The sequence below is a fragment of the Lepisosteus oculatus genome, chromosome 8 (assembly GCF_040954835.1).
Source record: "Lepisosteus oculatus isolate fLepOcu1 chromosome 8, fLepOcu1.hap2, whole genome shotgun sequence".
Lineage (NCBI taxonomy): Eukaryota > Metazoa > Chordata > Actinopteri > Semionotiformes > Lepisosteidae > Lepisosteus > Lepisosteus oculatus.
This window is the reverse complement of record NC_090703.1, coordinates 11,441,530-11,469,136: the sequence shown is the minus strand read 5'-3', so window position 1 is coordinate 11,469,136 and position 27,607 is coordinate 11,441,530. Positions and strand designations below refer to the sequence as shown.

At 36.5% G+C, this 27,607-nt stretch overlaps 1 protein-coding gene and 1 long non-coding RNA gene across 2 annotated transcripts in view; both read left to right on the top strand.

Annotated features, from left to right (window-relative positions):
• The first annotated feature begins 2,794 nt into the window (after positions 1-2,794).
• The window catches only part of LOC107077762 (uncharacterized), a 40,542-nt gene continuing 15,729 nt past the window's right edge, over positions 2,795-27,607 (top strand). Inside the window, exon 1 of the long non-coding RNA XR_001478756.2 lies at positions 2,795-2,887. This is a non-coding gene — a long non-coding RNA (uncharacterized lncRNA). The remainder of the gene's footprint in view (positions 2,888-27,607) is intronic.
• Positions 25,822-27,394, top strand: dio3a (iodothyronine deiodinase 3a). The gene has a single exon (XM_015350301.2). It carries the CDS (start codon positions 25,962-25,964, stop codon positions 26,823-26,825), a length of 864 nt encoding a protein of 287 aa, XP_015205787.1. The 5' UTR covers positions 25,822-25,961; the 3' UTR covers positions 26,826-27,394.

Below are 27,607 nucleotides of genomic sequence, written 5' to 3'. Positions count from 1 at the left end.
ACTGGATCCAAAGCAGCATCTTTTGGTATAAAAGCTCTCCCAATCAATTCACGTGATTTGTTGTGCCCGTGCAATCTCCTTTCTTGCTCCAGCATGTGATATTAAAATAACTGCACTACCATGATCAGCAGGGGCCCAGAACTGTAAAAGTTTCTTTAGGTTGTGTAACAAAAGCAAAGAAAGCCAGGAAAACAATAGTGCTGTCGACCAAATTGGAAGTGATTCAAAGAACTAAAGACAGCCAGTGACCTCACATCACTTATCGATGACAGCTTGTTGTTGGAACTTCAGATTCTTCATTCTTTATTAAAACATTGATCTTAACATTCAATTAAATAAAATTCTATTTATTTCTTATCATTTATTCTTTATGCTTTATTCCTTACAGTAGCTAATGTACTGTGCAATGTAAAAACTTTATTTGAAAATCCAAGTACTCTCCACTATGTTAACTTGGGTTACATAGGTGATAAACATCATAAGTACTTTCCCTTATTTCTTCTTTAACATACTATACTATTCTAAAATAAGTAGAATATTAAAAATATTTGTATCATGCTTTGTGTCATAATCCTGCTGAAAGCTGAATTTTTGTCTAAAGTTTTAGGTCTGAAGCAGGTTTTCTTTTAAGATGTGCCATTACTTTACTTCATCTATTCCCAGTAGTTTTAATATGCTTCCCAGTTCTTGTTAGTAAGAATAACTAGAATATAATGCTGCCATGACCATGCTTGACATTTCACATGAGGCTGACTGGGTGATCCACTGTTGGGTTTGTCTAAGATCTAATGATTTGCATTTAGACCAAAAAATTCCAATTTGTGCCTTATCTGACCACAAAACCTTTTGCCATATGTTTGCAATATCACTTAGGCGCTTTGTTGCAAACCGCAAGTGGGATTTGAGACATTTTTCGGTTTCATATAAGCGCTCCTTATGGAGTGACTGAGCTATTGTTGACCCATGGACATTTTTGACAACTCAGCCAGAAGTCCATAACTCTTTTGAAGTCACTGTTGGCCTTACAGTGGCACTCCTAACGAGTTCCCTCCTTGTCTGGCTGCTCAGTTTGGAGGGACAGTCTGATCTAGGCTGAGTCTCGGTGCCTTCCACCTCTAAGTGGTCAACCTCACCATGCACAATGAGATTGTAAAAGTCTTTGAAATGTTTTTTACCCATCTCCTGATCTGTGCTTTTATACAACTTTGTCACTGAGTTGTTTTGGAGTTCCGAGTGGTCCATTAAGGTAATTTTGTGCTCCAAATCTTTTGGGTTTGACTCACCTGAGGTACTGAATACTTACTATATGACATTTACATTTTTCTTTCATATGATCTATTTTCTTCTTTCTTTTTGTTTTTTGCAAGGCACTCTATATCCTTTGCATTCCCCATCAAATCATCTGCAGGACCACCCAAATTTTACATCTCCTGAATCCACTGTTGTCAACATACTGTATTTTCAAAATGTACAGTTTCAAGTCAAAGATGGTGACTTTTTGGCTGAAACAGTGACATAAGTCTTGATGGCCAATAGAGCAGAGTGAAGTTTTCTAGCGCTTCTTCACTGCAGCTACTAAACTAATCCAAATCATCTTGGCAAGATGTGGACATTTTCTCTATAAAGATTTGAAAATGCCAAATAGAGAAAAAAATGGACTGAGAAATTATTTAGTGAGTGTTCCAGCAGTTCAGTACTTCACATATATGGTCAGAAAAATCTAAAAACATTTGAGGAAAAAGCAAAAGGAAAAAATGTTATTTAAACCAAAAAAAAGCATTGATTTTGTTCAGTCCTTATATTAAAATGATCCTCCAGTACATCTGGAAAATATCATCTGTCAGGTTATTTTATACTATATTAATCAATTTAATGTCAAGTGATGTGTTTCATTCTTTTGTCTTGGATTACAAGTATTTATAATCAGTGTACACCAGGAAACTAAAATGGAACCCAGATCGGAGGGCAGGGCTGGCTGTACAAAATGAAGGAAACACCATTTTCTTCTTGGCACAGATACAGAAAAGGGATTAAAAACATAAAAGACGCATAAAGTCAAAGACTCACTTCAGTAAGATGGAGAGTCAGACAAATAATTAAACCAACATGTCTATATAAAGCCAGAGGAAAGTCGTTTAAGAAGTAGCTGTCCATTTCACTGTTCATATTCAAGTATGTTTTTTTTTTCACTTTTTTCATTACACAGTATTTACTGCTTTCACTTTCAGAAAATCAGAACATGCACTCAGCCTGCAAGGAGTAGGCACATCAATCATCACGCCTTGCTGATCATCAGACATGTCACATACACACACATACGGTATATATTGTTTTATTAACTGCCAGTATATGGACTTCTTTGTGTAGTAGGAGTTTTCCTGTGTAAAAGAAGAAATGAATTTGGAAAAGTACTGCAGATCCTAATCAACAGAGAAACAGTGTGGGCTAGATAATGTGATAAACCGAATATATTACTTAGTGGTGGCTGCCCAGCTAAAACTCCCACAGGGTTTCTTTTTTAAATTAAGCATGATCTTTTTTTACCTTAATTTAAAGTCAGTAGTGGGGGGGTCCAAACTATACAAATATTTTAGAAAACAATGTATGGAAATATATTTGGAGACAAATCTTAAAAAGAGGAAGCCAGGATCGGTGGCTTTTGTAAAATCATTCACTGATGGCTGCCTTGCTGATAAACTATCAGTCCTGTCTGCTGGAGCACTGCCACACTCATAAGTATGCGGGAGGCATTGGCTGTTTTTCCAGTTCTGTGCTGTCCTCAGATGAACCTTGCAGCTGTGCCAAGAATCCAGCACAGTTTATAGAAGGTAACCGGGTTATAAGCCAACAGTGTATTTCAGCAACAAAAATCCTTCGGCAAAGAAAGGTAAGCAGAAATATTTCAATGAACCTTTGGCAGCAGATAATTGCAACCGTTTGAGGACTAATAATTAAAGAGGTACGAAGCTAGCAAACTCAGCCCACAGGAAATAAATAGAAGGCTTTTAGGAAGCGAAATGAGGATGTCATGAAAGACAGGTCCAATAATACAGAGTGATAAAGACAGTCTCATCAAATGTGCTGTGAAAAATCGAGCAGCAGGAGGGCTGCTCTTCATTGGAAATCGAGACAAACCCTTGCAGTCTTAGTGAATGTTTTCAGCTTCCATACGTAAGAAGGAGGTCAGTGATTGTGGGCTTCAAATTCAGTTTTTTCTGCCTTGTTAAAGACCTAAACTTTTACAAAATGTGTCAGATTGGCCAGCTGAAACTTAGTGCAAACACCTAGGTTGCTAGATTTGTATCTGAATGAGCTTTACAAGAAAAATAGCTTTAAAACCCGTCTTCATGTTCTGGCAATGCTTGGAATAAAAGACTAAGCAGCTGCACAATGCCATGTAAATGCTAAATGACTTCAGTACAGCACTAGACTTCTTTTAAGGCTGTTGACAGTACGCCACCCTAACAATGCAATGGTTTTGTCAATGACGTCTTTCAAGTGCAATAAACATATCTTACTTTGAATCCTTGGAAGGAGATCATGTTTAATAAAGAATTGTTAGTTTAGTTGATAGAGAGTGAGGGTAATTAGAATTCCAGTATCAATGCTTATTATTCAGATACAGTGTATCTGAAGAAAGAAGCTATTTTATGCCCCAGGTCAATAAGAGTGGTGCTATAGTATTTATGCTATTCTCTTAATGTGTGACAATTATCTTGCTGATCTCTTATGTGAGAGGTTAAGCTATTATCTTAAGTAAACTACTGTTTGTTATCAAAGTGCTGGATCCTGTTTGTTCTTTTCCAGCCCATTAATTCAACCGATCATGTCCAAACCCAAATGCAATAGTGCCACAGTTACTATGGTAAATGTTTCTGTAGTTAATCTTTTCCACTGAATAAAAATCATTTTATTATATGTTAAAACTGAATAATTAGAACCTCTCAGTCTTTTCTGTTCAAGGCCAAAAAGCTTCAGATCTTGTATCCTGTCAGAGTAGGATATACCTTTGTGCCCCACATTGTGGTGTATCTAATCTAAAATACTAACACTGACCAGGATCCAATTGGCGCCGATCAGTGGCGACGTCTCGCGTGTAGCTCTCCCTCTCACTCTACTCTCTAATGCACTTTAGAGCACTGTGCAATTTTAATTTTTAACTATACACAGAATTTTCTTTTTATTAATTCTCCATATTGTCGAGAAGATGAAAACGTTAGTCAGCAACACCTTAATTCATTTGCTTACATAGGTTCCTCTGCTCAGTGTTTCCTATTTTACAGCTTTACAGTAGGTTAAGTAGTTTGCTTAACACTCTGCACGTCTACACTAAACATCGTCTACCCGATGTTTCCCCAGTATTGCTTTTCATCTAAATTGTTTGAATTTCCTTTGTAGCTTCTACATTGTTGGTGGCTTGTGATTACCTTACAAACAAGAATAGTGGCCCTAATACAGATCCCTGTGGGTTCAGGTTTTTTATGCATTTACCAGTTCTTAATCCAAAAATGTACATTTCATTGAATCTGCAATTGTAAAATTAGTATTTTCTGAGGAACTTTAACAATAAGCTTTTTTTTATTTATATAGCACCTTTAAAAGAAGCTACTCAAACCGCTTAACAGTAAGGAAAAAAAACAAGGAGAAGAGACAACAAAATCAGCACGATTAAAAACAAGGGTTTAGAATGCGGTAGAAGATTCAAACGGGCAGACATTGAGATCAGTTAAATAAAAGCCTGGCCTTATTAAATTATTTGCGGCACAGAGGTTCCCTAAAGGTTATCTCCCTCTGCCCTGATAATTTTAAAATACTAGATTACTATACACATGCTTTAACATTTCAGTTTCACCTAATGACATCCCTGATGATGTGCTCTAATCTATGTGAGAAAAATTAAAATCTCCCATTATCTCCTTCTTCCTCTATTCACACACATTTTACTTGGACTTTACATTGGATATTCATCCATCTATTTATTTACTAACCACCTTACCAGACAGGATGTCAGTCAATTGCAGGGCACACACAAACACAAACACATACTGTATACACTCACACCAGGGCCAATTTTCCAAAAAGCCAGTTAACCCACCAGCATGTCTTTGGACTATGGGAGGAAACTGGAGCACCCAGAGGAAACCCACAGTAACATAGGGAGAACATACAGTACAAACTCCACAACAGACAGCACCCCAGGAACTGGACTCAGGATGCAAGCCCTGCCATGCTGACCACCCTGCTACTGTGCCACTTATATTTCATTGTATAAGACTGTATTATAAAAAAACATCTGAATTTAGGAATCTGTAGCATGCTGCTGTCACTATGTCCTTTAAATGAGGTTTTTATACATCTGACCCATATAGATTCTGAGTACCAGATCTAGATTTTGTTCCTATACTTGAATACTCATGTGGATGTATAATACAACATCACCTTCTCTTGCATCTTTCCTGTTTCTTCAGAACACTTACTGTATTCACTAACGTTGAATACATCGCCAGTGCTCTCTTGTAGCCGTGTTTCAGTGATTCCAATTACATTGCAATCAATTTCAAATGCAAAAGCTTGTATTGCTTTTATTTTTTGGTTTACAAAATTCCTGAAATTCAGATATAAATGCTAAATTACCTGGTCCTTTGGTGTTTTGCTTCTACCTCGGTTGTTGTTCTTTATACCCCTTGCATATCTCCTTTGCAGATTTTCATTGCATTCTCCTCCTAACATTTTAGTTTAAATGTTATTGAATATCCCCGTAGATCGATGCCCCAAGATGACTGCTACCCATCTCATTCACATACACATTGGTATACAATATGTGCAATTTTTAGACTGTTTACAGAGCCGTTTAATTGTGTCTTCTGAATGATACCTTACAGTCTAATTTCTGACCTTTCTTAATAAACTGTATGTGAGTTTGAAGTACAGTCTTCTTTACATCTTAACATGGTTAGCCATGAAGTGTGTATTTGGTATGCCAAATACAGATGTTTAGTATACAAAGTCAAAACTGCTGAACAGCTAAGGAACGCTAGTGTTTCTTTTAGGCTGGTGAGAACTGTACATCCTCTCTAAGGTCAGATAAGGGAATGGATGTGATGACTTTCCAGCAAATTAGTTCAGGCTAGGTTTCAGCCTTAGGCTACAAAAATAAACTATCAACATGTCCTTTTAATACTCCATGCTGCCAATTCACAGCAAATGCAGACTAACCATCACAAAAATGTACAGAAAATGTGTCTTAAGCTTGCCACGGGATCTGTTCTGTATGTTTAACTGAATACCCTTCTCTATGTCTGATTTTTTAAGGTTTGTTTTACAAGTTAAATCAGCTTTTTTAAAACACATATGATTTACACATTCAAGCACACACACATACATGTGTACAATACATACACACAATAAAATCTTTCCAGATTTCTAAGCAATCTTGTTTTTTTAAATGGTTTTGTATTCTCCATGCAAGCTTGTCATGACAGCTGCTTGTTGTCCCTTTCATCACATTTTTAAAATTAAGGCAATTCCTACTCAAAGTTCTTATTGTAATATAGACATCACTAACTAATCTTTAGGGGTTTTTTTTTTCGAAAAAGATACCCAAAAAATCAAAAGTTGATACCATAATAATATAGTTCTTTAAAGGCTAATCTTTAAAAATCACCAAAACACAATATGAGATTAGAGATATTCCTTAAGAAGGCAGATGCTGTTGTTGGAGTGGACATGAGGGTACCGTGTGATGGAGGAGCACCTGGAGCATTTAACAATTTCAGTATGATCATGGTTCAAGTTCCGTGGTTATTAAGTGCATGTGACTGCATCTTGCAATAAAATTCAAACTGTGAGGATTCAGTGCTGAAGCTGGCAAGTCAGCTTAAAAGCATTTTCATTGTGGGCATTTCCTCAGCAGATATGTGGTGGCATTATTAAGAGGGAATCTATTGAGAAACAGGTTATTTTGATTGTTCAATGTCATTGTCGTACTCTGCTTTTTTGTACACTATACTTGCCTACAAAAGTAAATTCAAGCAATGACAGACCCATCATTACGTCTTTCCTTTTTACTTCATTTTTAGGACACTTGCATACTATGTGTTATGGATAGCAAAGTGATTCCAAACCTCTTCTTCCAAAACATATATGTTTTTTGCTTATCCCTCTGATAAAACACACCAAGAATATACATGTATTTTATTAAGATCAGCTTATTTAAAATGTCTTAATCAAAAACTATGCAGAACTATTCATTTACAATGTGCATTATACTGTATGTCAGTTTCAAATTGACCAAAAATTAGTCAGTCCACAAAGCTTCACATCACCATAGCAACAATACAATAATGATTTTCAGAATGGCTTATTTGAACAATGAAAACCTTTTGCTTGTTGAACATGAAGTTTATTATCAGAGGTATTAATACCAAATTTCAATTGCTTTTCTGACATAATTTCTTGTTTGAGTCCGTAAAATTAAAGTTAAAATTATTAAGAATTTTTCATTTTAAAAGATATTAAATGCAGTCAAGGATTTGTATTTTTGTGATAAAAATGGAAAGACCGAAGGATCATGTTCTCAATAAAAACAGCAGTAATTCATTCAGCTCTCTTTATGGCTTACAATTCAAAGAAGGGACTGATGTGTGGACAAATGTGTGGCTGTGTAAACTGCTAAATTCAAGAAAACAAAACTGATGTAACTATCTTGACAGAATCTGGCAGCAAATTAATGCAATGCTTAGGTAATTTGTTTTTTATGACCTTTATGTGACCATTGAACATTAATCGCTTGTAGTTGTAGGCCTATAAAACAGTTATGATTCTATTTTTTAATGTAGATATACTGTATATTTGCACTTATATAAGGCAAAGATTAGTGAGCAGTTAAATTACAGCCTTCCACAACAATTAGAAATGTAATTATCCTGCAATATTGAGTGCTGAAGAAGTTGCACTTTGTTTTTTTTTAAAAGACTGTCTTTTTTAAAAAAAAGGCATAAGACACGTGAAACAAGAGCAAACAGGGACATGCTACAAGAGCAAATAGGGACATGCTCTCCTCACAACGCAGAAAATATGGCATCTTAGTTGGGTACTGCAGAAAAAATAGTTGCACACTCATTCATGACAGCCTCCAGAAGTACTTACAGATTGTCAACTTTTCATCGAAATCCATCTCTCTAATACCAGAAACAAATGCACAGAGGTTTTAGAGATGTTTCTTTGCCTTTAAATTATTTTATTTATTGTATTTTTTAAGAACATTGCTGGAGGGGTGAGGGTAGGACAAAGCAATGTATTTAGAGACACAGCAACATTTTTTTAAGAAAACCTTATTGGATTTTGTTGTTTTTATCAATAGAACATTAACAACTTTGACTGAAAAAAGTTGAAATTCTTTCATTTTAAAAAGTTGCTTGAGCTATATCCCGAAGGCCATAAATATTTTATTTTTTTTCAATGATCAAAACAAAGCTTATGTGTAAGAACTCTAAGGGAGACCAGAACTTATGGAGCCAAAATTCTTTGAAAATCATACATGTGTGATAATGAGCAGCACAAACTGAAGCTCATCAAAATTCATCTCAGCACACCAGAGACTGAAGAAGGAAACAAGCAAGGATATGTATTATACTTGTAAATCTGGAAACTGAAGTTATACTGCCATACCTGAATGCTTTTAGGTTTGCCTTAATTTTGTCCTTTAAAAATCTTTAAAACATATTTTTTGTTGATTTACAAATTAAATATATATATATACATTCTTAATTTAGTACCTGAGTTTTTGAAGGTCAGGTAAAATTCACACAGACATTACAGAAACAACTGCTTAAAACTACTAGATATTTGTTGCTCAGATTAAATCTTAAATGTGATTATAAATCCTATCAATGCAGTATCCAGGATTGTATGTCATGCTGTATGCTTCCTTTTGCTAAATCAGAATATCATCCTCTTGACATTGTCAGTGGCCAGTGGTCATCAATGTCAGACAAAGGAACAGCTTTGGCAGGGAGAAATGTTACACAAATGTTACTGTTTAAAATGCATGTCACATATTTTAATTTGCAACTTGCAATTGGTTTTCTCCTGGAGCTGGCAAATTCCAGGTTACTTGTAAACATTATAGAAAAACCAAAATCACATATCCAAACTACAGCTACACAACTGAAATGATCAAGCGGGCTTCAAATGGGATGTGCAGGTGTCCTCAGTACCGTATACGTTTAAGCCACCAACATGTTATGGGAAGATCTTAACAGAAAGGTGAGAAAGATGGTTATTCTTGAAATGACAACAGGAGACAGTGATGTACTGCTGAAGCTGTATGCCAAATTGTCCTAGGTTTATGCAAGTGTAATGGCTATCAAAGAGGATGTCTTGATAGAAAACCTTTGTAGTTTTCCCAGCAAAGTATGTCCTTTTGCTGTTTCTTCTTTTGAGACTACTAATACATTTCCCCAGGACTCTCTGTATATTCTGTTTCCTTACTATTTCATTCAGACTTCAAACACCTGCTTCCTCTGCCAGGAGGAACCTACAGTAAGACTCTTAGGTTCTTAGGAGATGAGCCAAAGAGAACAACCTGGGGATGATATAGTTCATGGGGTGAGCAGGTAAAGATTCCTGCAAAAAAGAGACAGGTTTTGGGGGCTCTACAGCAAGGCAGGACCTGCCCATCAGGGTTTTAGAGAGAAAAGAGGATGTAAGTGGAGTGTGAAATTAGAGGAATAGAGTCCATCGTCTCCTTCACTCTGTGTGGTTCCCAGTTGGCAGTGGACAGAGCTGATTAGGCTACTCTATGTGAAAATGGGAGAACACATTGAGTATTTTACATTTTTAAATTGTTTGCATCTCTGTAATGAGCTCATACTGTAGTTTTTCAACACCAAACACAGAAATTAGTGTAGGCAAAACTAAGATGTTTATAGAACTAGGAAGCCATCAAATATTTACAACAGACAATGTGATCACATACAGAAAGAAGTTACATCATTGCTTACTTAATTTAGTGTGTCTCAGAGACTTTTTTATTGCATTCTTTGTAAGAGTTGACATGTTTCTTCTGTCTGGAAAAACAAAATGTCTGGTTTTTTACCACTGCTTGACATTTTTTTTTCTAAAAGAGTAAATATTATAAGAGGTCTGTGGAGTATAACATTTCAATATATAAATTTGGTGTAATGTAAGACAATATTTAACTCCTTGGCAAAGGTCAAAAAAAGGTTGAAGCACTTACTGTTCAGCCATAATTGAGTAAATTAATCATTTCCAGCTTTAAGCTTTTTAACTCTCAGATATCCTATGAACAGCGCTTGGATGATAGTTAATGGTCCTGGCTGATGTAGTATTATGAAAAAAAACCCTCTGAAAAAAAAACTGTTAAACCACAGTTCTCTGCTGCCATGGAAACTGGGCACAGTAATAACATGGCAAATCCCTGCTTGAAAAAGATGCTCTGCACTTCCTGGGAAAATAAGAGCATCCGCTAAATAAATAATATGCATGTGTGTATTTCCTCTTGTGGTTATACTAATTCAAGTGGCTGCTCCACTAAAAAGAGAAGACTTGTCTTCCAAAAGGCAGCCAAACTCACATAGAATTTCAATAAAATGTTTCCAAGTCAGAACAGACATACAAGTGCTTTGAAATAGCAAATGCCAACAAAAGCCTTTTTCCAAAACAAGATTATTCATTTATTATAAAAATTATCTCAGAACTGGCCACAAAATGAAACATGCACAGGGAAAAAGTTAGTAGAAATGGAGAATGACATTTAATTTACTTTTTTTAAATAACAATTTTCAGAACAAGCAGACCATATACAAAATCAGGCAACTTTTGAGTTCTTATGTTATAAAAAAAGTGCATTACTAGAAAAGCTCATTCATTAATTTAAATGGAAAACAGATACAGTACAATTAAACTAAAAAGCAAAAAACTCAAAAAAGTGTTACTAAGCTTTAGATCACCATTAGAGCTATAACGAAGGTGTTTAAAAGCTCGTTTGAAGCACTTTGTTCTTTCTTTCTATTTTATATTAATATCAATGCTTTAAGATTGACAAAGTCTAGCTTTAAATAAACTGTGAATTAGCGACAGGGGAAACAATTAAACTGCTATTGCTAACCACATTTTTGTGACCAATAATCTGATGAATGTTTCACATGTAGGTACAAAACCTTCTACAGGCTCCAAGGACAAGACTATGTATATAAAAATATCCAGAAAATCTTTGGAGACAGCTGAAAGCAAAATACAACCAAAAGCAAAATGATGATCCTTAAAAACTAAAACACAAGCCTACAGCTGAAAGGCATAAGTCACTCAAATGAATGTATTAACCTCTGTGTACTTATAGCCCAGAGTACATAGTGACAGCATTAACTCAAAGAAAATCTTCACCCACTGACTGGTCAGTTCTCATTCAGAGACAATGCCATATCTCAGGCATTTGCAATTTGTCAGTTATGTTGGCTGTAGTCTATGGCATGCTTCACTCTACTACTCAGAAAATCAAGATACGTCACAGAGGCAGATAATTGATAAACCATAATGGGTTTGTCTTCTCAAAACCTTTTACTCCAAAATGGCTTTTTGGAGACTTTGTACGTTTTTAGTGTTATGATTTACAAAGAAAACAACAAGATATCTTTGTGACTATGTCCCTGCTTTATAGAACCTTAAGTCTACATATCTCGAGAGACAGTTACATTTTGTTGTTTGTTGTCATTTAAGCAATGGTATTGAAAGTCTGCCAAACCCCTCCAAATAACGTACAGACAAGCACAGATACACACCCCAACACACCCATCTCATGGGAAAAATAATCACAATCTTGATCTCAGAATCCACACCTATGGAATGAAGTGTTTTCACTTTCTTACCATGGAACTTGACATTTTGCAGCTAAAAGGTTAGAAGAAAAAATGATCTCCAGAGAGGTTTCCTCCTCCCCACCTTTTGCTACCATTTAGAATGTGACTTCATGCATGGTGAATAAAAACAGGGGTCAGCTGAGAGCACCGACAGCCTTGAGTGACAAATACAAAATATGTTTAAACTTTAAAGATAAGATTATTTTGACTCATCCAGCATGCATGTAGCATTCTGAAGGAAAATATTAAGAATATTATTAACTGTATCATTTGGAATACAGCTTAGCTACTAAAGTATAACTATTATGTGGATTACAGATAACAAACATTGAACATTAACTAGCATAATTTTATTTTAAAGGCTATCCTTCACCACATATGAACCCTGAAATCATGTAGGTTTAAACCTTCACCTCCCTTGTCTTACCTATTTTCAATGTACAAACTTTAACACCAGCCAATACTGCATGTGTTTAAAATTAATTTTTAAATCCTTCTTGAAACACTTCATATCCAACATTCCAGCAGTTCTTGAATGCAAGTCTTCTGTTTCTTCTCATTCTGAATCCAGTATTGATGTAATTAAAATAATGATTTATTTGAAATACCACTTTTTACTCATTATCATATATAAACAAGAGTTTGAGAAATTTAATGGAGGATCCTAGCTGAGATAACACTCAAGGCACTGAAGTTATGTCGTTGGCCTAACTGACAGATTAGCTGTTAAAACTACAAACTGCAACAGAGAAGCATTTGGAAGCTTAAAGTACAAAAGGAGGAAACATCATGCTGTTTGCCCCCCATGTTAATCGTTATGTTTATTTTAATGTTTATTTTAATGAGTCAGTTGCACAAGACTAGGACTCCCATGCAGTCAGTTTGTGAAATTTTAGGAATGGAAAAAAAGAAAACAAAGGAGTGAACCTCCCAGGTGGATTCTGAAATTCAGTTTGAAATGAAGTGTGAAGGTGAGACTTCCAGCTAAAGCTGAAGTCATGTGTGTCTGTATTTTAACTGGCCTTCAAATCTAGCACGCCTAAAATAAGATATTTTCTCTGCGAAACTGAAAGAATAACAAAAGACAATTGCATAACACAGGAGATATATAAATATATCAAAGAACCATTTCAAAGGCAATTCCATGGTATTTGACTTTAATTCCAGAAAAATGAATATGTGCGATCATAAAAAGATTTTAATGTGTCTGAGTGGGAGTCTGTCATTGATCACACTAAGCGTGATACAAAAGGCTTTATCAAGTAACTTGAAAGATTCATAATGTTTATGATTTTCAATATATTTTTCATTTCAAAGGAATAGACACTGAAAATGTACTACTTTACAAAGACTCTTTTCACTCAATATGTTTCTTTATTTATGAAGAAACCCAGTTCTATTATATAAGACATATGATTTACTGTACTAACTGTACTTTTAGCCAGGTTCTCAGCTAGCAGTGTATGCTGCTAAATCCATATTCTGCATTAAAAAAAAGTAGTCTTTGAACTTTATGGTTGTGGAGAGAGCAATAACTGATGTTAATGACAAGGAACACCTGGCAATGAGTCAATTAGATTTGATTGATAAATGTGATAGATTAATTCCTATGACACTTCATACTGGCTGTTCTTGTATAGTTTGCCTTGAGGTGCTGTGCACATGTTTTTGAAGATTCTCATCAGTGTGACTAAATAAATGTTAAATGACAAGCCTAGATAAATTAATAAGTTATACCTGTTCTAGTAATGGAGGTTTTTATTTTGTTACTTTTATGCCCAAAAGAGGAATGGGGCCACTAGCCTTCAGCTTGAATGAAAGGTTGTACCTCTGATGTACAGATGTACCTCTGTAAATCTGTGATGAAACAATCATAATGTCACACAGTTTCATTTAAAAAAGAAAAAGAAGTAGCTTCTTTGGTTGGATTCAGCCGATGCAGTAAACTGGACACTTTGGGACTCCTGGAACAAAAGCTCCTACTCCCACTGAAGGTCAGATTAGAATCTTAGAATACAGCCTAGATGTGGCTGAATGATTTTATTTCATATCTCAGCCTAGAAAGGGAAATCAATGGTTCTTTTACCATCACAAAGCCTGTGGAACTCACAGATAAAAATGAACTATAGACCCTTATAATTTATTTTCAATAATTAAATGTCGCTTCATTTTTAGATAAAAATACAGGAGTCAACAATGCTGTGAGGAAAGGACTTCTTAATGAAATACCATTTGGTTTAGTGGCTTTACACTGATATTATTTTTATGAGAAATTTGGGTTTCGTATAAAAGCTCCCCATCTCCCAAGTGTCTTTTTATGTCTTTGAACTTGTATTTTAACCAACTCTTAATCAACAAACACAAAAAAAAAACAGGAGGGTGTAAAAATAAATAAAATGTGAATGTGAGCATGATACTAGTGATTTAAGATAATGGAAAAAACAAATTAGAGGATCACCTATATGGAAATTACATTCTAGGGGATAGTCAACATAGATTTAGAAAAAATAACTCTTGCTTCATTAACAGTGTTTTGAACAAACAGCAATAACTGTTACAGGGTGATGTAATTACTGGAGTGCCACAGGGATCTGTACTGGGATCATTTTTTATGTATATGTTTATGTGGACACTTAATTTAAATCTTATGGTCATAATGGAAAAAACATAAAAAAGCTAAACAAAATGCTTAAATCAAGGGATGATATTATCAAAATGTATAATGCACTAGTAAGACATGAGTAATATTGTGTATAATTTTCTTCACCATATAACAAAAAGTCATTGCTGCTCTGGAATCAATCCAGAGAAGAGCAGCCAGATATATTCCAGGGCATAAAGGAATGTTTTACACTGACAGGCTAACAGATCTTAATCTTTTTAATTTCAGGGGCTTGAAATTAATCTTGTGGGTTTTTTGGTGAAACACGAAAAAAAGGTCACAAGCTAAAACTACACTGAAGTGCATTTAAATCTAAAACAGGATGTACTTCTTCATACAAAAAGTTGTGGGGGTATAGAACCAGCTATCCATGCCCCGTTGTTGAAGCTGATGGCCAAGATTCTTTAAATAAATTGCTGAATGAGCTTAGCTACTTAGCTACTAACTTCCAAACAGGTTAGATGGGTCCAATGGCTTTGTGTTGTTTGTAACCATTCATATTTTCTTAACTTGTGTAAAAATGTTGTGATTTACAACTAAAATAAGTTAAACAAATAACAAAAATTCAGCAGTCACTGCAATTTTACATTCTTTCATGTCTTGCATTTTGAACAGCAGCTAGAAGGAAAGACATGTAGATAGACAACGTACACAATCGTATTTTTTTATTCTTTTGTGCCTACAGTATGTTTAATGAAAAAATGAAAAACCTTGTAAACACTGTTCATCATCCTGTATAAGGGTATTGGCCAAGAAAATAAATAATACAAAGAGAATGGCAGAAGTACTCAGAAATAAAGGCCCACACACTTCATTCTTTATCTGTATTTTGTCATTTCTTATATTTCATTAGTTATATTTCTTATATAATTGGTTCTTAGTGCAATGCTGGCCATTTAACCCTCAGATCACGATGGATGATATGGTCTCCTTAGCAACGTCATCAATGGTTGTCTTTATTTCAACAACCCCAGCCTGAAATGTTCTATTGTGTGGCCAGCATGTGCTTTTAACTTTGCATTTTTCCCTGCATTACAGGTACAGTGCCTGCTCTCATACTGTCCTTGTACTTGTGAACTGAGGCGATGAACACTTCATTATTCAGATGGATGTGAAAAGATCCTTGTATAGATGGGCTTCTATTCCAGAATGAGTAGTTCTATTCAAAACACACAGTCGCCAGGTAGCGTAAACAGTAAAAGGAGAAAAGTGGGGGATGAGACAGAAGGCAGGAAAAAAGAGAGGAAGGGAAAGAGAGAGAGCATGTGTCTGTGGGGGCAGGAGTACCTCGGTTTTTATAAACATTCACTAATGACGTAAAATAATAAGTACACTTAATGCGCTGGATCAAAGAACGCTAAAAGCATTAGCTTGTGCATAATGTGTCACAGGGAGTCGAATTTGTTAGGAGCATTTCTTTAGACGTGTGCAGGCTGAAGCCTCCAGCGCTTTTCTGGCCACTGCTATCCTTGTAACCCTTTCCATGTGAGCAGAAGTCAAGCTTTCATCCTTCTCCTCCGTTTATACAACAGAACTACTTTTGAGAAAACTAAAGCCGCCGTGGCAGAACAAGATCCACAGAACTCACACTGAATTTTAGTTAGGAGTTCTGTTTCTTAAAGAAGACCCCAAAGGTGTCTTCTTATCTTGGCATTAAATCTCTGTCTTTATGTGTTATAGTCAAGACAAAAAAATTGCATGAAAGAGTTGTTTATTTCAAACAACATCTTACACTTTCGAGAGATTATTCACCTTCCCAAAAGGAAACTTATATAGATCACATCACCATTATGCAATTTCTTTGAAATGCAGACCTTAAGAAGATCAGTTGGGATACACCTGACACTTAAATCACCGTCTTTTTAACCAAAATAGAAAAGAGACAATCCATTCCGGTGAATCCACCCATTGAACACAAGAAGGAAAAGGATTACAAACGAGAGGAGGCCAATCATCCCTAACACTTATATAGTGCTTTTCTGGCCACTTCACTCAAAGTGCTTACAGGTAATGGGGACTCCCCTCCACCACCACCAATATGCAAACCCACCTGGATATGCGATGGCAGCCAGAGTGATCCAGAACACTCCCCACACATAAGCTATCAACGGGGAGGAGAGCAGAGTAATGAAGCCAGTTCATAGATGGGGATTATTAGGAGGCCATGACTGGGAAAGGCCAGGACACCGGGGGTTACACCCCTACTCTTTTCAAGAAACTGCAATTTCCCTCACGGGATTAATTAATATATATCTATTTAAATGCCCTGGGATTTTTAATGACCACCAAGTGTCAGTACCTCAGTTTTACATCTCATCTGAAGGACAGCGCCTTTTTACAATATAGAGTCCCCTTCACTATACTGGAGCATTGCGACCCCTCAGGATATCAGCTTCAATGGCTTGAGTGGGTAGCTTGTTCCCTACCACCAACCTATGGGTAAGGAAATGTTTTCCTGTTCTCAGTTTTATATGCACTTTTGCACAGTTTCCTCCTGGGATCTCTGGTTCCAGTTTCTACCATTTGGAAGAAATCCGCTGGGTTGATTTTCTCAAAGTCTTTGAGTATTTTGAAGACTTGTATCAAGCTCCCTAACAGTCTTCTCTCTGTTCCAGACTAAAATAAATTGTTTTCCTAATATTTGTCTTGGATGTATATCAAGTTCACATAAAACTACCTTGTTATGGCATTATGCCATTATTTACAATAAAAACATGAAGGAATGGACTGATACAATTCTTATTGCTCACCTTTAAACTTATTACCTCACAATCAAGTCAAGCATGCTGTTACAGGCCAGTTAATGAAAAGAAAAAAGTCTGTATGATGAACATATAGAAACATTGTGCATTTCTGTTCAAATTAGTGGTGTATTGCAGATTGAGCACCGATTGTCTTTTTACTTGTTTTTTACTGTTTCTCTGGACAGTGTCTGTCAGTGGCAAACACCATGGCATACAAAATATAGAAAGTTAAAAATACACAGAACCAAAATTAATGTAAAGAAACAGATGATTTAAATTAAAGAAATAACAAACTATAGAATGTTAAATTTAAATTTCCCTTAAAGACTTAATGACTATGATATTAATATACTTTGGAAAGAGATGAACATTGAGCATGTCTTAACAAGTAGTCCTTCTTTAGGAAACTTAATAATGTCACAATAAATAGATAATTTAAATATATTTTATGGATATCATTAGTCCTCACCGTGCAACATACAGAAGGCACCATAATAGTGGCAGTTAAATGTATTCATACTTCAAATGAAATGATTAAACATCACATAACAGAAAGGTGTACAATTTGGATATTTCTTTCTTAAGCAATCTAAAAATGTTATACAGTAATCATTCAGTGAGACACATTACCCAATTCATAACCTACTCTGCTGCTGATTTTTTCTTTTCACCAGGGTTGTGAATAAGTCTGCAGAGCACTGTAAGTATCTCTCCAGTGCTGGCTATTCTCAGTCCTACCTGCAGTAGGAAGGACTGTTTCCTACTAGACCCTACTAGACACATGAAGCATTTCCCTGGTAGTCAATATTGACATGACTCTAGCATAGAATTTGAACCATTCATTTTAAATATTGTCTATCGAAGAAATAGCAAGAAAGGAATAATGCAATGCATTCTGACGGCAAATGTGAGAACCAATAGTATTTTCAAAACAAATGAAAGGTAGGAATGAACATCACTAAAGTGCTTGAAGCGAGAGTGCCATACTCCCAGAGCAATGTTCGAAACTCCGTTATCACAGGAAGCTCTCCATTTCATAGATGCCCTCATTTCACTCTTGGAAGCAGAAAACAAAACTTGTTGACGTTGTCAAGCTAACTGAAAACTATGTCAGGCGTACATCAGGAAAGTAGTTCAGGTGGGTAGCTGCGTCAGCATGCGTAGGCTGCAAAAGAACAAGTAATAGGTTTATTCCATGCTGAAAAAAAGAAGAAAGAGAACACCTAGAGTCATGTCAATATTGACTACCAGGGAAATGCTTCATGTTTCTAGTAGGGTCTAGTAGGAAACAGTCCTTCCTACTGCAGGTAGGACTGAGAATAGCCAGCACTGGAGAGATACTTACAGTGCTCTGCAGACTTATTCACAACCCTGGTGAAAAGAAAAAATCAAGCAGCAGAGTAGGTTACGAATTGGGTAATGTGTCTCACTGAATGATTACTGTATAACATTTTTAGATTGCTTAAGAAAGAAATCAGGAAAGTTGAATTGACATCCTCAGTTTCGGTAGGTGTCCCACTTCTGTCAGCTGTTTCAGGGAGAATGTCAGTCGTTACAGATTCCCTTCACCAGTCCTGAGGTGCCCGGCGTCGCAGCCAGTGCTGTGTGGAGCGTCATGTCCTCCTCGTGCTCCCGGGAACTCCAGTTTCTTCTCAGCTCCCTCCCAGACGTGCAGGCTGGGCATGATTCGGTGCGCTGTTTCCCCTGCTGGCCCTTTGTCCATGGCCTCACAATGGACCCTCCAGGGCCTGAGCTGTCAGGTGCTCGCTGTCCCGGCCGGAGCCCTAAACTTCTGCCCACAGGCTACAGGTTTTCCTGATCCTCACCAGGACTAGTGGCTTTCTGATGAGGTAAAGGAGCTGTCGGCACTTGTCATGAACAATTCCCACACTGGTACAGATGTGGTTTACATATGTTCTACTGAGAGAACTATTTCACATGAGCCTTTTTTAACAAATTATTAAGCTTATTATAAAATATGAATTTAGCTACCAGTACACACACAGGGCATAGGTTTCTATGGTTTGTAAGGTTCTCTAGATTACCATTGTTGTTTTACCCTGAATAATAAAAAGTGGAAATCTAATCTTTTTTTTATTTAACAGTGTCCTGTCTCAGGTGGTTTCAGTTTAATAATTAATTTTTTTTTTTTGTAAGTGACAGTGTGGAAAAACTTTCTCTTTCTTAGTTTGTCTCCCCATTTCATCAAAGCACTTTATATCCACCTTAAGGTTGAGCGATCAAGAGGCAAGAAGATTATAGACACATTACTGAGTGTTACTGTTCGGTAATGTCTGTTGCTAGTTTGAGTTCCAACTCACTGCAATAAACATGGGAAAATCAGCCAATCACAAATGAGTCAGGTGAAAATAAAAATTGCAATTGACTGCACATTTAGGGCAGCATGGTGATGCAGTGGTTAGCATTGTTGCCTCAGGGTTCAATCCTGGGATGCTATCTGCTAGGAGTTTCTATGTTCTCCCCATGTTCGTGTGACTTTGTGCTCTGGCTTCCTCCTACAGTCCAAAGCCATACTGGTAGAGTCATTGACTTCTAGGAAAAATGCCCTTGGTGTGAGTGCCTTACAATATACTGGCATCCTGTCCAGGGTGTATCCTGCCTTGCACCCATTGCCTGCTGGGATAGGCTTTGGCTCCCCTGAACACTCAATTAGATCAAGCGGATAGAAAATGGATGAGAGAGATCACCTTATTAGCCATATACAATTTCTTGCATAAGAAATTTGTCTTTTTCACATACCCCAGGCTTGCTCTCCATGAGAGACACAGACAAGGAGAGAGAAGCTTGGGGTCAGACCACAGGGTCAGCCATTTATACGGTGCCCCTGGAGCAGTTGGGGTCAAGGGCCTTGCTCAGGAGCCCAACAGATTTCTCTGCCAGCTGCTGGATTTGAACCAGCAACCTTCCAGTCACAGTCACAGATCCTTAGCCACAGCCACCGCTCCCCAGTGAATAGATAGACTGAAAATTTACTTCCTGAGGTCAATTACAATGTTTCTAATTATGTATGAATCTGGGTTCTGGATAATTTCACGAAGGAGAAAACATGTATTTTGTGTGAAGACATAAAGTTAATTGAATTTCCTGTTAATATATACAGTTGTAAATCCTATTACATGAAAGACATAAAGGGAATGTCTTAGGCTGTATAAAATACTAGAATTTTACTTTGCTTTAGCTTTTATTAATTTTGTTACACTTTCAGTAATGCATCTAAGACAATCTGGTTACCTTTTGTGAATACATTGTATATAAGAAACTTTGCTGCGATATACAGTATAGATATTTGGGCACATAAAAGTTTATCCTCAGTGGCATTCCAAAACTCAAAGCAATCTTTCCTTTTAAGAAAGTCAATTATTCATTTTCTTGACTATCTTTGACTGCCTTTAATTGGTTTTAATTTCTTGTATGAAACAAATCTTGACAACTGTTACCAGAACTGGTGCTTATTGGACAATGGGCTGGATTGTCACCCACACAGCCTAGTCCAAGAAAATCTCCAAGGAAACAGCAGATTTGGAGGAAAAGACAAACTGAAAATGCAGTCTGAGTCTTCTTAACATTTAAAGCATGTATTTGCCTCGGATGTGTCATGTTTCTGTGAGGTTAAATCACTATACATAAAAAATGCTGTTCTGGCACATTATTAATGATGACATGAAATATAGGAGGTAAGCCAAACAATGATGTGTTATTACCCTGAGAACTGAATACAAATACGGCTTCATATTTAATGTTTGCTTAAATAAACAATTTGCCAAGTGTTATTTAACCACTGTAAACACACAATCATGTCCAAATTAAAAAGTGCAAACTATTATTTTACTAACTGCATTTCCCATAAGCAGGCTACATCTATATTTATATTCTATACTTGGATACTGTATTTTTAAAACAGACTATTACGATCACGTTTCTCTTACTGGCAGTAAAGTTATCTAATGCTGTAAATATATCGAGTTTTATATTTTAATGTCACAGAGGGTTCTTTTTAAAGACAAAAGGTTATAGACCTCTTATTTAAATGCAAGTTGATTCTTTCAGTTTACTTTGTAAACCGATAATTTACTGATATATTACTGAAATGTTTCCGTTAAAACAAATAGTAAGGATAACGGAATTACACTACCCTGCAGCTAGAAAGCGGTAAAAGCGAGTAAACAATCTATATCGTTTAAATATTTATGTTCCTTAAACGTTTGTAAGTAAATGTAAGCCAGTGTAAGTACGGAAAACCTATGTTTTCACCGCAATTCAGACATCCTGGACATCACTTCAGTTTCGGTTTCCTGTTACTTCTTGTGATTTGGTGAAAACCATAAGTAACTAAAATGTACAGCTTTAAACTACTCCTTGTTGGACTTCATGCAAATGATTTGTTTTTACTTTATTGGAACACTCATTACTGATGTCCCTTATTGTTACCTGCGTACAGCTTCTTATCAAGGTGTTCACTCCGAAACGACACTGATATAAAATAATCAGATTGGGGTCTTAAAAATACTATCATGTTTACACCAGATTAATTCAAAATCTTAATAATTATTTACCAAACGTTAGTTTATTAGACTGGTTCGAGACATCCTTATTTTACTTTTAGGTATTCCTATTTATAGCATTTGGAGTAAATCTGCTGGGGTTTTTTTCTCGAAAGTCTTACTCCAACCTGCAAACAGATCATTTGACGCCGGAGGAAAACAGAAAAAAGCAGAAGGCACCGTGAGGCGGCAGGTGTTGGTTATTATTAAGACTGTTGCAGAGTCTCGGCAACAGGTTGATGAATGAAGTGAAATCGCTAACATTTAAACTATTCGTCTTCTTTCATTTTTATCCATCGGTGAGTTTAAATTTAAAATTGTCGTCACGGTAGCCTTAACAATATTATCAATACCCATAAATAAAACTATCGCTACAGTATATATCTGCTTATGATCACTCAGAAATAATGGAATACATTCTACTAAGTAAGGTATCGGATGTATGTTGTTTATTTTTTTTTATTATATCCTTTCAATTTCTCATTGAAACATTGAGAAATGCTACGTTGGAAATAAACTGGTCTATAGTTCTGTATGTTTACCGCCCTGAAAATGTATTTAAGAAACGTTTTTGTCAGTTTTCATAGAAGTCTGAACACGAGAACTCACTGCAGAACACTAGACAACAGCTGGGGAGCGAATAAATAGGACAGGTTTGAGTAAGAGTGTTCAACCTTAACAGCCTTATGAGCAGTACGATTTTCCTCCAGTGAGACATTTTAATGCCACCAGACTAAAATGTAAAGGGGAAAAAATTGCCATTGAAAGACCTTTATTCCTCATGTAAAACAGCTTAGGGTGCCACTACACCATCTTCATTACTTGTCAATGTAAATTTTAGATACTCTACTTGCAAAGATTACGGTCTGTTGTAATGATGGTCTCAATAAATTTCAACAGTCTGAAGGTTATAACGTACAGTATATAATTGAAATATTACTAAATTTGAACTGGATGTTTTCTAAATATATATATTTGTAACATGAATTGTTTCCGCCATATTGGGGATCACTAAGGTTGATGGCTTCTTTCCTTTAATCCTACTTATAACTCAACAAGCTCAATGCTTTGTGCTTTGGATCTGCAGAATCACAATTCCAAAGATTCATCGCTGCATGTGTGGCGCAATCACATTCATTTCACACGAGGGAAACACAGTTTAAAGCAACAATGATAAAGACGTGTAAAGCTCACACATTAAATTGCATGACATTGTTTTATTTTTAACCGGATAAGAGTATGATTTAAGGCTTTCACAAGAAATAATGTATGTTCTCCGCATTCATCTGTGAAGATTCTATTTGCTTCGACAAGAAAATCAAAAAAGTTTTTTTACTGACAAACTTAAGGCGTGACAACCGTGTAGACGTGATTTCTTTCTGTGGGATAAAGGAATGCATCGCAGTTGGTCAATATATGACTCACCTTTCGGGAAATTATCGATGTTTCTTCATGGGATTTGAATATCAAGGTTTTCTGCTCTAGATTGGTCCCTTGGGACATTTTCAATTTACAGTATTTGTTGCGAGTTGACATTATCTTTTGAAGCGGTTTGAAGTCCGAAATTTGTAATTAATTTATGTTGGGGGGAGTGCGTTATCTATTAATATATTTTACTAAGATCCTATCATTTACTTCCTGACGTGGGTGCTCTACATGTCAAGAATCTTGAGAGTTATTTATTATTCTTAAAGTGAATCATATCTGAAGATAATTAATACTAAACTCTCTTCCGCTGAATAACAAGGAAAGTGGGTCCTTAATGTTTATGAATGAGATATTTTGGGGGGAAATGAGTAAGAAAAACCTTTCATCTCTGAAATTATCATCTGGGTCTCGGCAGTACTTGGATATAATTATACAATATTTAATTGTAGACCTGTATTTGATGCTATTTAAAATGTGATATTTATGAATAAAATGAATTCCCTCTATGCCTGAAGGATTCCATTCTTATTTTTCAAATAAAAGCATTTGAGAAAATGAATAATTCTAGTCTTTGCATGTCGGATCTACACATGGTTAATAAGTAATGTGAACTTCTGAGAAACAGCGCCTTGACGTCTGAAATTACGTGTTGTGTGAGTTTTGCCAAGCTAATTAAATATTCTTCTGTAGACACTGGATGCAATCCACACCTCACCTTTACCTACTGTCTGCGGAATCCATAACCAGCCTCTTACCAGCTCCTACCTTGAAATACACCAGTGCTGCTTCAAAGCAATACCCTTACTCCACAAAATACACAATTTAAATGCAGGTAAGCAAAAGGAGAGAGATACCAATCGTATAAAACATCCAACTCAACTGGATTTCGTATTTCCAATTTTAAAGGAATTTTATTTACAAAAAAACCCATCTAAGTTTTGTGTGCTTGAATAATCTCAGTGTTCCTTAAGTGTTTTGTCTCCTCGTAAGTTAAAATGTTCCAAAAACTAAAATGTTTATCATGCTTCCGAGATATTGTGTTTTGTTGTACTGCAAACTCAAAACCGGTGTCAATATAGTTAAAAGGGTTTAGTACGAAACATATCAATAAGTTTTTCGATATTGCAGGTTAAACCACCGATTTGTAGTGTCACCAATATGAACGAATATTTGTAAAAAGCCGAAGCTTGATGAGACACCAAAGGAGACAGATGTTCATCGAGTTATCATCTTGAGTGAACCAATTTAATCTTTATACTAGTACAAGCATTAATATCAATATCATTTAATTTAAAGCTTATGTTAGCGTTTCACTTGTATGGCAGACTTTTGTGCAAACCCTGAAATTAATATGGTTTTCGTATAGGAGCATGTTTATTATAGAAAATAGAAAAACTAATCTGGTTTGCTCTTAACAAACCTGTCTGTCATCCCGAATGCATACAGACTTTGTCGATAGTTGATAGTACGACTGCTTGTAGGTCTGTTATTTACGAAAACAGATCGGGTGTTTTAAATTGTTAAAATTACCAATCTAAAGACTTTTATATGAAATACGTCATATACATCTGTCTGTATCTTTCTATAACTTTAAATATTATATCTAATAAATGTGACAGCTTATTAGGCTATACGTTGAAATGGGATATAGTTCTCAATTGGCTGGATTGAATTCCTCATTAGAGGCTGGAGCGCCTTCTAGTGGTGTTTTAGTTAGTGTATTATTTGAAACTTTTGCCAATATTGTTTATATTATTAATTAGCCATTATAACTTGAAAATATATAGGAGAAGACGTCCACTTCAATACATTTATTAGGTGGACCGTAAAGTTTGACATTTACATATTTTCATTGGGGTCCTATTAGATGTATTTTCTTTTCCAATACCGCAAACAGAATATATAGATTAAAACGTGCAGGATATTCACCGTGTTCATCAGTCCATTTCCAGTTTCTTTGAGGGTATAAAATGTGAGGGATTTTGCTTCATTCAATGTTAGACCTGCGAATATTTAAAAAACGGGACTCGTGCGTCAAAATGTTTCACTGTATATACTTATCATTATTATATTTGTGATATATTTGTCTAGAGAGTGTGACAGTGACGCGTGAAGATCTCGTTTGTTGTCCACAGCACATCTGAATGCAGGAAATATACATATAAAAAACGCTGGGATTTATGAAAACGTGACATTTGCGGTTACCGTAACTCCTCCGCAGAACCTCCAGGAATTGATCTCGTCTTGTGTGTGAAAAGCTAAGTGACTGCTTACATGAAGCGTCAAGAGGTCTAGGTCTTTTTATATATATATACACACACACAGTATATGTGTGTATGTCGCTTGTGGATTTTATTTCTTCTCCCTTTCCTTCCCTGTGATATGAAATCTCATTTATGTGTGGTATTTTTCTGCATTTGAATGATGCGTATCCGTTTTGCTCATAAAAACAGTGATGTTGCAACACCACCCCTCCCCCTTCCCTCCTCCTCCTCCTGCGCCACACTTCAGACGTGAAAAGTTCGGAGTCTCCCTTCGCCTTCTCTCATATCACATAGGCACGAGTTGACAGAAGGTAATCCCCGCCATGTGAGGAGGCGGCCTGGGCTTGGAGGCGGGGTGTTGTTCATTCAAATCCTTGTCTAGGCCTATAAAAGGGGAAGTTAAGCACAGGGTATCAGAACAGATGAGAGGAGTGTCTGGCTGGAGTTTCAACCTGGTTGGATCTGGAGAGACTTTGGCTGCGATGCAACAATCTGCCGGGGTGCAAACTCTCAAGGCGCTGAAGAATGCAGTTGTCTGTTTAATACTGCTGCCTCGCTTTCTGATGGCAGCCCTGATGCTGTGGTTGCTAGATTTTTTGTGTATAAGGAAGAAAGTACTACAAAGACAGAGAGACCAAGAAGGGTGTTCCGATGATCCTCCACTGTGCGTTTCCGATTCCAATAGAATGTTTACCTGGGAATCCTTAAAGGCAGTCTGGCACGGCCAGAAGCTGGACTTTTTTAAATCGGCGCACCTAGGATACGTAGCCCCGAACACCGAAGTTGTGCAGCTGGGAGAGCGGCGGAACTGTCGAATCTTAGACTATGCGAAAGGGAAAAGACCGCTCATCCTCAACTTCGGAAGCTGTACCTGACCCCCGTTCATGACGCGCCTGAAGGCGTTCCAGCGGGTTGTCAGCCAATACGCTGATATCGCAGACTCTCTCCTTGTATATATTGAAGAAGCGCATCCGTCGGATGGTTGGGTGAGCTCCGATGCTCCTTATCAAATCCCAAAGCACCGTTGTCTGGAGGACAGGCTGAAAGCAGCAAAGCTAATGAACCTGGAGGTGCCAAGGTGCCTTGTAGTTGCTGATACCATGGAGAACTCCTCGAACGCAGCTTACGGAGCGTATTTTGAGAGACTTTATATACTCCAAGACGGAAAGGTTGTCTATCAGGGCGGAAGAGGTCCAGAAGGGTACAGAATTTCAGAACTGAGGAACTGGCTGGATCAGTACAAGAACAATCTTAAGAATTCCAGTACCGTAGTGATCCATGTATAACGAAGAATAAGGACTAATCTATGTTTTATAGTTATGTCTGGGTCCGCAAAAAAGGAAAAAAAATGTGTTTAAAAAGCTGCTATAAAAAGTATTAACAAGCCACAACTGTTTAACTGTTGTGGTAAAGAAGTATTATGTCAGAACTCTTAAACACTTTGGGTACGTAGTTTATGGTGGTGATGTCAAATGCATGATTAGATTAATCTGCAGGCTACTGTTTTGTTTGGCTCCGTCATCTTAATTGTAACGAGTGACACCTATTATCCAGGTGTATGTTTGTACATATGCTCAATAACGTATGCCAGTTTTTTTATATTATTAACTTTCCGTTTTCTCAAAGTTGTGTATGTTCCAAACTTAAGCATGAGCATTGCTGGATACTCTAGTGTTCTTGTGAAGTTCGGTTTTGAAATGGTTCACAACCAGAAAACCGGTACTGATGTAATTTGATACTAGAGTACTCAGCGATGAGCGGTTTCCTTAATGATCAATACAGCAAAAATGTTTTGTAAATTATGCGTACTTTTTTTTTATTGAAGACATTTTGTAATAAAAGTGAAGAATTTTCATGACGTGTTTGGGTCTCTTCACCAGTTGCGAGAACCCCATGCTGTCCACATGAGTGGGGAGAGGTTCCCTGTTTACGCTGGAGACGTGCTGTGGCGCACCTGTTGTAACTGACAGATTATGACTTTTCCGAGAAACTACGTTTGGTATGTTGCATGGAGTGGGATAGGAGCCAATATAGAGATACGGTAGCTGAGTCTTGATTACTGTCCAAT